Source organism: Strix uralensis, chromosome 4 (genome assembly GCF_047716275.1).
Source record: "Strix uralensis isolate ZFMK-TIS-50842 chromosome 4, bStrUra1, whole genome shotgun sequence".
Lineage (NCBI taxonomy): Eukaryota > Metazoa > Chordata > Aves > Strigiformes > Strigidae > Strix > Strix uralensis.
Genome location: NC_133975.1, coordinates 61269582 through 61282187, shown reverse-complemented (window position 1 = coordinate 61282187; position 12606 = coordinate 61269582). Strand labels below are relative to the sequence as shown.

The window sequence follows — 12606 nt, the reverse complement described above, 5'->3', positions numbered from 1 at the left end:
AGAATATTAAGAGGAGACTTCTGGAAATTCAAAAACCAACTGCCTGATTCACTTTTTATTTGTGGAAGTTAATGTAAGGAAAAAATTCTCCTTATTGAGTCGGTAACCATTAATATGGCATTCATGAGTGCACTTCCAGATGCTGTTTGGAAACTGAGCTTGTAAATATAGAAAGGTCTCTCTAAATTACAAAAAGACAACTGAGGCCTACGCATAAGATATTTAGCTTTTCATTTACTCATCTACATATACAGAGTCAGAAGTCTTCTGAACTCCTCAGGCTTAGTTATTTTTCTATTGACGTTCCTGTAAGGACATTGGGATATATAGCAACTGTGCTTTATACCACAGGAAAAATACCAAGAGCTGTTCAAAAAGGAAAAATCTTCCATTGATAAGTAGACATTGGGATCTTTATGGTATCCCATGGCACCACCACACTGCTCTGCCAGCACATGTGGCACTAGTTATTGATGCCCACACACGCAAGGGGAGCAAGTTTAGTTCTCGGCTTCAAATCAATAAATAAAAAGTATTACTATAGGCTCTGACCGCAACAGGATTAGATCTGGAACTGAGCTGAGGATAAACTCAGCTCCCCATGCAGCTTTTACATCCCTGCCATAACCAGTGCCTGCAAACACGCAGCTTGTCTGAGTGTGGCTGCCGTTTCTCCAACTTTTCATCCACACAGATTATATGGAAAACCAGATTTTAATTCACTGTGTAATATATATATGCAGGGTTGGATGCATTTTATAGAAACATTGCCACCATTTTTATGACAATCCAACTGGAGTCCAAGACAATTCTGCAGCCCATTTTAGCTGGGGACTAAAACCCTGGAATAACACATTCCTGAGAGCTGCTCTGTTGGAGGGCTCAGTCATGCAGCATTTCTGTCTTGGGATGCTTTCTCACCTCATGGCTCCTGAGAACTGACAGGAATACTCAGCACCATGCAGAAGTCAACCTTTTGAGACTGTACCAAAGCTCTGTTACAGTACAGCATCGAGGATGCCCCAGTCAAACCAAAGACCAAAAGTCACAGCAATGATTGCTCACATGACGCGAGCAGCACTTATTTCAGGTATCACATTAGGAGGCCAGGTTCTCTCAGTTGTCAGTATAGGTAATGGTAAGGGACAGAGGCTCTTCAAGATGCTTAAAACTCAGCTCCTGTTTCAGTGTTATAAGCTCCCAGAATTTTATCATGAGCCTGAGAAGTATTTCAGAACAGCCCTGTTCATTTAAAGCTAACAACAATGTCCCAGACCCTGTGTTTCAGAAGAAAACTTCCAGAAAATTGTGTTTTACATTTACCCCAAAGGCTCAAGAAGAGCAGGAATTCATTATTTAAAAAAAAGTTTAAATAACCTCATGGATTTTCTTGGTGAAGGGAGGAGTAAGGGGGCTGACTCATGATTTTTTGTTTTAATACTTGTGGCTGGCTCTACTGCATAAATAAATCAATCCCCTAGCCACACAAGCTCCATTTTTCCAGTCACAGCTTATTGTTTTATTTATATTTTTCCCTCCATTGCCGACAAATCACTCCAGGGAGTTTTTAAACCCAGTAGTCTACTTTCCGAATGGAAACGATTAGTATAATTTGTGAGAGAAAAAGCAAACAACAACAGAGACTTACCCCATTTTTTGGGTAGGCTATCCATCCTAGATCCCCCATTACTGTGCGTGAGTCCAGTAAATTCACTGAAATAAGAGGAAAAAAGCTGTTAAAGAAGATGGATGGATTACAAACTTCAGTAAATATTTCAAGGCTTGGGTGGCTATGGTAAACAGGCTGTTTATAATTAACCAAGGAAGTTGGATTTTTTTAAATCAGAATAACAATGCAATAACTCCTCTAACAATGAGGTCATACACTGAAAACAATTCTATGTGTGCATTACTTTATTCCTTTGAGATCTGACACTGAAACCAAGTTGGAAATGCATTAAACTTCTGTAAGATCCAGATACTTCATGTTCTTGGGATCTGGTCTTTTAGGGGGGATAAATACATAATGGACACCGTGTTTATGTGTATATGTAAGACATACAGTATATAGATACACACTCAAACATCTATGCATGTTTATACACATTTCTTCTAAGGTGGCATATCTTTTTAGCATAATCAGGCCTTTAAGACAAAAATGAAACAAGAAACAACGTGCAGCGTTTCTTGATTATCATGAATTCAATTTTTAAAGTATTTTATGTGCAAATATTACTGTTATCAGGAATCTATTATTTTCTCCCTCTCCCACATTTTTCCACAAGATTTTGACAACTTCATTATAAGATAGCCAAGGGATCTTCTCCCCCCCGCCAAAAAAAAAAAATTTGGAGTAGCTTTGTCACATAAGCAATCAACAATTTACATTAAACAGCAAAAACCTATTACCAAGCTTACGACATTTTTTCCCCTCATATTACCTGAAATACTGAGTAAAAAGTGTGAAGTAATTAAACCTACATACACTTTAATTCAGTTAAGAAAAATTATAGCAAGTTCTAGCGCTGAGCTTTCACCTCCTGTACCCAAGGCTTTAAATCTCCAAGTTAAAAGCTTGTCTCTGAATCAACAGTTGCCATCCAAAATCCCTAGTAGGAACTTTCTTCTATTTTAAAAGCACACTTCCTTCTCTGCAGATTACAACACTCACTTATCACAGTATATTTGTCTGCATAATACCTTTTTTGTACTCGTGTCTTTCCTGAAAAGGAAGCAATTTCCCTGGGTCTTTAATTCCTGATCTCCACCCTACGTGCTCTTTAAAAATCCCACTGAAAGTTTTCACAATTGGACTTTCAAGACTTTCCAACCTGTGATGATCTAGCCCAAGAACTAGCTTGAAACAGGTGGAGGAGGCTTTGTGTTCACTCCTTTAGAAATGAAACCATGTAGGTACTTAAAGATTGCTAGAGAAGAGAAAGAAACGGGTTGCATGCACAAGTATAAAGGATCTGAGTATCACAGCCCTCACCCTTGGTACTCATATCAGGCTGCTTTGCTGTCTCTGCACAGCCAAATCCACCAGTGCAAACACTTAGGAGTCATACAGATCCTTCCTTACACCAGCCCAGGTCACCCCACTGCAGGGCACTGCAGACAAAATCATAAATGCTGCGAACTGAGTACCTCATATCAGGATTACACTATTTACAGAGGCACAGTAAGAAAACCCAGAAGTACACTATACTCAAAGGGATGCTCCTTTAAAATCTTAAGGGACATTTAAAAAGCAAAAGACGATTAAACAACATATTTAGTTTGAAAGGACAAAGTTCTCTGAGCCAGTTTGGTCTTAATCATTGTACTGTACTGAAGGCTGACTACGGTAGTCTCTTGTACACAAAACCAGCCCAAAATGCAAAAATGCAATGCTGAGGTACAAGAAAAAAATCAGTTCTCAGCTCTGACATCAAACACTTATCTTAAAAAAAAAAAAAGATTTGTCTATCCAGATATTTTCACAATGTATTCAAGTATTAATGCAGGACACTATAAGGTACATAAGTGTTCTGTCCGGTCAAGTACATTTTCATGATGTTGAGCAAAAACATTTGGTACCTCAGTTTTCATGCCTGGATTGTTTTTTCCTGCCAAAACAGAAAACAGTTGGGAGCTGGCAATGCCGCTGAACTACAGGACATTTGGTGGAAGCAATACTCAGAGACTACACTGAACTATATTCACAGTAAGTAAACATACAATTAGGTGGCTTTCCACCCCACAGTCTAAGCAAAATAAAAGTATTGCTATCATCTACCACTAGATATGTCACCTCGTGATGGCCAGCCTTTTCCCTACTGAAGTCTTCATGTAAATGCTCATTAATTTCTCCTGCTCCAGCTGAAGTCAAGCACTAGTACCCTGAACTACACTGTGTTTTCTTTTTAATGGGATAAAAGAGTGATCTTAAAATATTCTTCAAAATAGGACACATAAATAACATCTCCTATTATAACTGTACACTATTTTAAAAAGCAAGAGACAGGAGTGCTGTTGCCAAAATGGCAGATTTACTAAAATTTCTTCTATTACAATCACTGTAATTAAACTGTGCAGAACAGTATATTCCTGTCGTAAGTTGCAATGGATGCAAAAGAAGTATTGATCTACATTGTACAACTTAATTAAAACTTGTCCTGAAGATGCTACTAATGAATATAATTAGATGGTGTGTTTGATGCCACAAACTTCTTTGTGACATGCTAATTAAGGAAAAAGCAGAAAAAGTGCTTTTATTCGAACATCAGATCATAAAAAGAACACGATACAACTAAATATTGTATTATCTTTCTATCAATGACAATTTTTAAATTGCTGTTATTAACTTCAATTTCAAAATAATTTTCAGCATATGAAAAGATAATACAACCCATTCAATTCTAACTCAAGTCAGTGGGAATTTTCCTACCGGTGAGTCAGCCAGCAGAGCTGAATACTAAATCTCCAGTTAGAAAAGACTCAATTCCTCCCTTAGTATAATTCTGCATAGAGCAAAATAAATAGGAGAGGACAGGATACACCTTTTGACAGGCACCACACAGTAACCCAAAATTCACATGCCAGGAAGACAAAAAGTGACAAGTGACTTTAAGTTCTCCTTGTGCCTGGGCTGTTCTGGAGACCAGCGGGGCTCCCAGCACAGCTCAGACAGCTCTGAGGGGCAGCTAAGGCACAGCAGACTCTGGTTGCCCCATGAGTTTCTGCCCAGAACTGTTTTCACAGTGTATCTTCTAAAATACTGCACTACATGAGTCTGCTCTGAGGAATATATTTAGCCAGCAGTTATTCTAAATTGCCAGCAAGGACTGAAATGTTTTGGTTTGAGAATCCCCAAATTCTGGTATAAACACATATTACTACTGCTCCATCTAGATACAAGTACCTGCACCTTCCCCGTCAGCACCCTACCCAGTCATTTCCAGTACACTTGCCATTTACTTGCACCACAGCCAGGTCCCTACCCCACCCCAATTCAGCCTCAAACCAGGCCAGAGCCCCAGCATCCCCTCTCCAAGGGGGTGGCCCCTCCAATGGCCCAGCTGCAAGAGCTCCCCATGCAGGGTGACAGTTCCAACACTTTCGGGACACTCCCTGAGGCAGCCTTCCCATCCTGCACTGCCACAGATGCCACCAGCACACAGTCCCACTACACAAGTCCATACAGGCTTGGCACCACCTCTCTTCCCACCACCTTCCAACCTGACAGGAACATTATTTTTGCTGAAATGGCTTTTATAAAAAAACTGCAGATTGGCCAGGTTGGGAAAGAAACAGTGGGCAAACAGCAGGTAAGTAGGTACCTTAGCAGAGACTTTCTAGAAGAGCTGCCACCATCCCAATCAGATCCCAAAAAGAGCTTCCATAACTCACCACATGCCTACCTGGAAAGAGATGAAGCTTTTTTGCACCTGAATAAAAAAACCTCAAAACTGTCTTTTTTTTTTTTGACCCACAGCAAGACAGAGACCAGAAGTCTTCTCCAGAGCAGAACCAGTTCCTCCCCATCCAACCTGTGATGAGCATCAGCACGCATTTGGCCATGGCTGTCTAATAACCAACTAACCCAAACACTCAGGTTACTGAAGGAGGTAATTCAGGAAAACCTCCAACTATATGCTTAAGGTTTCTGTACTTCAAGAGGTCTAGTGCCATCTCCTGTATAGCTTGGGACTCCTAGACTAGCCCCAGTGCTGTAGATACTGCACAGGCATAATCCAGAGCTGTACTGAGCAGCACCTGGGATGCAGGAGAGCTTACTCTGCTGAAGAAATATCTCCAGAAATCGCTAGCAACTCTGCTTGGCCCATAATCTTAAAAGCCTCCAAAATAACAGAACTCATTTATTCCCACTTCTCCTTCAGCACCAGCTAGCTAAGTCTCAACGAACAAGCAAGAAACCTCAGAGCCCATAAGCACGCACTTAGCGCCTGTATCTTTGCCAGCAAACTTGGAAGAGGTACATACACACATTCAAAAATGTTTTCTGCTCATCTCCACCATCAGTGCATCCATCCCACAAGCCCTAATTATTTCTAATGCTCAGTCAAGGGGAACACAAAACCACAGATCTATATCATCATTAACTTCCATGCCTTCAGGGTAGGATAAATGATGATTAAGTCTAAAGTCATACCACAGCTTTTTTTTTTTTTTTAATAAAGAATAATAGCTCGGGGAATTTGCATACACTCTTGTTCTCAGACAGGCTGGTTACTAAAGGTGAGCAATCAAGTTAGAATGAAACCAGAAGTGATTGAAACCTTTGCCCTGAACTCTAGCTGGTGAATTAACAGTGTTTTTTCACTCAGGAATCTGACAGGGAGACTAGATATGGCTTTTTACTCAAATGTCCCTGTCACGTTCATATAACCAGCATTTAGCGGCTTCACCATGGCTACACAGGGATTGTGGCTGGAAGGAAGCACAGCACAAGAAATGTCAGGACCGATGGTATTTAACATTGACTTAAACCAACATTGCTGCCCACACAGCAGAGCACCCCATCTGACACAGCCATCTAAAACAGTGCCATGTGGCAGCATTAGCTTGCCCAGGCAACAGCAGGGCAGGTCTGTCATGATGGTACCATGCCTGAAGTAGAAGCCACTGATCCATGGATTTTTTTTTGGTCATACCACTGAAGCAAGATGGCTCCTCTGGCTCAGGTCTGAAGCAGGAGCAGCTGGAGCAGCTTCATCTTCTTCTCTCCAATTTCAGATGGGGAAAAAAAAAACAAGCTAAAAAAAACCCAAAACAACCCCACCAACAGGCTAAAACACTGACCACTTCTGATCCTACCAGCCACATGTCCTCCTGCCATTTTGGTATCCAAGGATCTTCCAGAAAAACCTTCATTGCTCACACCAGGGCAAAGTCCCTGCAGGCACACAAAAGACTGAACTCTTCTGGGTTGGTATGGTCTTTGAGCTGACTTCCAATAGATCCTTATACACCAGAGTAGTCCTGCTCTTCAGCAGCACCATTTGTAAGCTAAGGTTTACCACAGGGCACACTAGTATAGTTTATCCTGATAAATCACTCCAGAACAGGCAAAATGGTCAGGATAGCAAAAGCTGATGGGGTTTATGCCATGAAGCTGTAAAGCCATATGAATCTTTTTTTTATTTCACTGAAATACACCTAAAGCAGGAGGAAAAGAACATCCTCTTTGACCAAATCAATACCCCATAACTACAGTTTCCATCACAAAACAAACAGGAGTAAATAAACCTTCCTTAAAGCCTGCATAAATATTTTAAAACCTCACCTGATTTCTAAAGTAGCACATTTTTAAACAGTAACATTTGAATCAAAATGCTTTGTTTTAAACAACTGAAACAAAACTCTGCTTTAATGTATTTGTTACAAATTGAACAGGAATCTGAACATTGTTTTGGGTAGCCTAAATCTGAACTCCCATATACAAAAAAGTGTGAATCGTGCTCCTACATCCTCCTCAAGTCTCCTCCTGCAGACAGCACTCCACAGGACATCGCCACCCACAGGAGGGTCGGCGCTACATCAAGGTAAACCCAGCTCTGACCCAACACTCAGCGCTTGAGGGAGCAACTACATTTAAAGTACTTCTAAGAAACTGCTCATGGGAGTACTCGCACACCGCCAATTAAGCATGAGGTGAAACCCTCTGCTGGATGGGGGTCAAGGTGCACTCACGACAAGGTGCAACAGCAGTGCTTTGGACGGAACCCTCATCGGGAGGTCTTCTGAATAGCATCACAGACTTTCCACCAAGCTTCACGCCTCTGCTCTCCTCCTTCTTTCCCTCTGCCCGAGGCAGGGGGCAGAGCTGCCAAACACATCATCATTAACGGAGTTGGTTCCCCCTTACAGGGCATACCTCCCCATCCTTCCTCCTGCACTCCCGGAGTTCACAGCACTACCAAGACATACTGACTGCAGAGGACTCTTCATCATCATGAGTCGAAGTTTTCCTGCTTCATAAATCTTCACTGGTTTTATTGAAGTATTGTTACCATTCATTCTCCAACTGTTTTCCCTGTTGTGCCAAGTATTTCTTCAAAAAGTATAAATCCAAAGCACTTTAACAAGTGACAGTCAAAAATAATCCAAGAAAGCAAAAACAAATTAAGAAAATAAACTCTTGAAAGAAATCAAAGTCATCAGGGAGCAGATGTTTTTAATTAATTAGCTACACTGAGTTGGGACAAAACACAGGCAAGAAGCTCTGAAACATTTCCACTGGTAGAAACAAGCTACAGCAGAGTGCAAGCTGTAGCAGTACCTATTATTTATAGCCCACTGGAGGAAGAAAATATACACTACTTAATGAACTCGCAAACTAGTATTAACTGCAAATTTATATTTTATTATGTTGGCTTCATTCTGCTCCAAGTTTTCTCATGATTCCCTTTTATAGCAAGAGCCAAAATGCTAGAATCTGCATCACAGATTCATAGGTTTTTAAGGCCAGATGGACAACTGCAATCATAACATCAGCCAGAGAATTTTACCCAGTAATTTCTGCATTACATCTGTAATTTGTCTGAACACACTGTTTACGAGGGGTGTGATATGGCCCTTTGACAAAGTTCTTTGGGTTGGCTGCATTTTTTTCCCTGCAGGCACACCACCAGCCATAGCACCAGGGAGTGGGACCCAGAGCTCACTTCGATAACCAGACCCACTAAGACAAATAGGAAACTGCAGATTTTTTCCTTACAAGGATTTGCAATCAAGACAAGAGGCAGCTGTTTGGTCTTCCCACCATACATAACTTAAAAGCAGAAGTGGTCAGGAGATTATTAGCTTGACACCAAAGTGCCTGGAAACTTAAAAACTCCAGTATGGCTTGCCTCTTTTCTTTAATGGCAAACACTTCCATTCCCACCAAAAATCATCATTTAATTGAAAATAATTTATTCCCTGTGAAGAAAGTCAGTAAAATGCTTCCAGCCTCACTCATAATATCCACTGGAAACAATGCTGTACCAACACAATAGCAGATCTCCAAGCTGGCTGCAGCACAAATCTTTTGGGGAAACCATCTGGGCAAGTATCACCCTGCCATTAAGAATGAAAAAGAAGCTTCCACTGAAGGCAAGATACAACCAGCATCTGCAACCAGCAACTTGAAAACCAGCCTGCGTGGAGAAACAAAATACCAGTGCTGCATGCAGACCCAGGGTCTCCAACCACTGCCAAGACATCTGCAAGCCGTTGAAGGAGGCAGACAGTTTCTTCAAGACCCTACTTAAAGCAAGCACCTTATTCTGCACACACAAAGTCAAGCCCTAAAATCCGAACAGCTTCCCAATGCAATCAAAACACCTGCTGGCAGTGCTGAGATAAAATCTCACCTTCTTCCCTAAATCAGAGCATTGCCAACTAAAAGCAATATGGTCTCCATTCCTAAAAGGTATCCTAAAAGACATGGAGATTAAATTCTGTTACGCATATAACTGAACTCAACAAAAGGAAGGAAACTTGGCACAGACACACAGAGTGTCAAGCCTGCCAGCTTTCACTACCACTGGACTTGCAAGACCTCACTGTCCAGCACCAATAAAGCCTTCCTGTTGACAATAATGACTACTCTGCTGCCACTGAGTTCACTCAAGCAGAAAAAAAAGGAACTGACATAATGCTTAGATAGCATTCGGGAGCAAAAATATGTTTAAGATGATCTATTGGCTTTTCAGGGGGGTTGACAGTTTATCCTTTCTATTTCTGTTGAGAGAAGGGGGTGGAGGTTGCTAGTGGGAACAGCACATTGCCAACACATTTTAGGAAGAAATTGCATGTGAACATTAGTAAGGCAAAGATGGATAAACCAAAATGACTGGGTTTTTTTAAGAAATCAACTTACAAAGGCAAGTATGTAAATAATTTCCACAAGCAGTTTCACTGTTTTGGGACATGCGAAACAGTTAAAGTTATGAAGTCCACCCAGCAACATCATGAAATGCACATTACTGATGCTAAATAATTAATTTCCTCCAGGTGTTTCTCCATCCCTCAGGGAATTAAAAAGTTCCAACTGGTTGTTCTGACCTCCTTCTAACATTTAAGTGATCCAGGTTAGAGAACCCAGGAGCTAATACCTCAGCAAGACACTTCAGTACTGCCCCCTGCACCAAAATGAAGTAGCTGGCATGAAAGCCTGCAAGCCCAGGGTCCTACCCTCTCTCCTACAGGCTCAATACCTGCTACACAGCCACCTAAACCTAGAAGCTCTCAACTTTTGCAGGGGAACGTTTTGTCTCCATGCACACCCCCAAGGCACAGTTTGCTCAGGAGCACGCCAGCTGAACCCCCAGTGATGCTCAGGAGCTTGCCGGGGGAAGACAAGGGGCAGGAGTCACCTTCTCCCTCAGCGATGCCAGACCAGCTCATGCAGGTATTCCCCGATCTGCTGTGATAGTACATGCTACATCACCTTCTCCAGGAGGCATCTCATCCTTCCAGCTAGTGGTCACCTGAGCAGCTCTACATGGTCAAAGTCCTCCTAACATACCTCTTGCACAACTTAAAACACCAGGGAAGAGGGAGAGAAAAGGAGAGTGTTTCCCACTACCAACACCCCCAGTGAGACAGTCACAGCATGCACTGAACGCTCCCATGGCAATGATTCTGGCCCAAAGCATCTTTAGTCCTCTTTACAAGGCAGAAGCAGGAAGGCTATACTCATACACACAGCCTAGGGCAGCCTGCAGGGCCCAGCACCCTTGCCCATAGCAGGCAACGTGCTGCTGGACCTCTGCAAACAGTCACTCATCACCTCCCAAATCCATAAGTATTGCAAATCACAGTGCTTACATCTCCTCCCAACTGTCCCCTCTTGACTAGCTTCCTCACAGAAGACAAGAATAATTGCTTTCTACCTCCAAGAAGATAAGTACATTAAACCTTTGGAGAGGCTCAGATACTGCACTGACCAAAGCCACAGCAAATACCAAAACTGAGACTGTAAGAGATATACTAGGTCAAAGAGACAACTAAAAGGGTAACAGATCACTAGAGAGACCTAAGCTACTGAAGGCTAGTGCTCAAGTTTGCCAATACAGCTGCCTCTCAAAGCAACTGGGGCAGCAAATGCTTTCACCTCAGCAAAACCTGTCACCTCAATGTCCAACTGGTTGCAGAGCAGAGTGAGGGACAGGCACGAGGTGAACACAGAGGAATATCCATCTCTGTTCTACCTGTGCCAAAAATCAGAGGCATCTTAAGAATAAAATATATTTTCAAAGGAAAAAAGGATTCTCTACCACCTTTTGAAATATGCAGCAATTTTACAGCAGAGATCAAAGAAAATGAGTTCAGTAAAGAGTAAGTTATAAAACAAGTTGTTCATTCCAATGCAATCATTAACACAGTATTTCTGCAACATTCTCTCAGTAAAGAAAAATACCTAGCTCAAGTTCATCCTGGTTGAAATGAGGCCCCATCTCCCCAGCACTTATGGTCAGTGAGAAAGGTGCACTTATGACAGATATTTCAATTCTGTGTTTAGATGTTTTACTATAAGCACAATATTCCATTTTTTTAAAACCTTTTTAATGGTTAGTAGGCCAACTATCTGCTGAAGAGCTGCACTGAACACTCGTTCCTCCACAGAAATGAGCACTTAACTAAGAAATTCAGTGCTTCTACAAAGTGACCGATCTGTGTGCATTTAGGTTTTTTACATCTCATTTTGCCCTTGAGCCACATATAGATTTAGATTTATTTCCTAAAAAGGAAGAATATTAAAAAAAATTGCCAAAATTTTTTTTCTTTTTATTTTGGGGCAGGGTCTCACTTCCCTGACATCCCTGAGCGATGTTTAAAGCTCATCTATTCAAGAATATACATAGCTGTACACTTACAGAACAAACCACTAAAAACATATCTCCAAGTCAGAAAGACTGTGGGGATCTAAGACCATAAAGTCAACAGGGTCCAACACCATCGTTCAGCTGAGCAATCTCAGCTGGACTTTCCCAGGTCAAGGGCTCTGCGCTCACTCAGCACGTGCTGGAAACAAGGATTCTCGCAGAAGCGGCACAGAAATCCTCAGAACAATAAAGCATAAAACCAACGAATCAGAGGTCAAGGCAACACATGATAAACTGTCCTGGCTTTGCAATTTCTGCCAGATTTTACAAAATCCTGTTCCCACCTTCCCTGCCAGAGCCTGCTGCAAAACACTTTGTATTTTAGTGCAAAGAATAAACATTTCTTTATGGACAAGATTCTTTTCTTAACAGAAAGAGAACAACAGACGTGGAGATGGACTGTATACTGGAGCTAAAAAGTGAGGTAACGGTGGGAGAGTTCATGGTGGAGGGGGAAGCAGCTGTCAGACAAGCCCACTAACTCTTCCCTTTCTCCCATGGTACCAGCCAGTTTACCCATCTGTAAATTGATGTGCAAATAGCTGCTTTATACACCAAATTATGGTGTCGAGATTTACAATACTATAAGCAGACAGTCTGTCAGCGGTTCAGTTTAAGACAGTTTGCCTGTTTTCCACTATTTATTACAATTTTTAAGACAAGCTTCGAAAGGAAACAGATACTATCTTGGAGTCAATCTTTGCTATTGTTTATTTCCCTTTTTTAAAAT

At 41.6% G+C, this 12606-nt stretch overlaps 1 protein-coding gene across 13 annotated transcripts in view; it reads right to left on the bottom strand.

The window, feature by feature from the left end:
- The window catches only part of EPHA5 (EPH receptor A5), a 209778-nt gene that overhangs the window by 192464 nt on the left and 4708 nt on the right, over positions 1-12606 (bottom strand). For 12 of the 13 annotated variants that reach the window (XM_074866972.1, XM_074866973.1, XM_074866979.1 and 9 more), the window contains exon 2: positions 1649-1713. In XM_074866972.1, the coding sequence (XP_074723073.1) occupies positions 1649-1713 (65 nt within the window). Of the gene's footprint in view, positions 1-1638; positions 1714-12606 lie in introns of all 13 variants that reach the window. The other variant, XM_074866978.1, reaches the window with a different exon arrangement.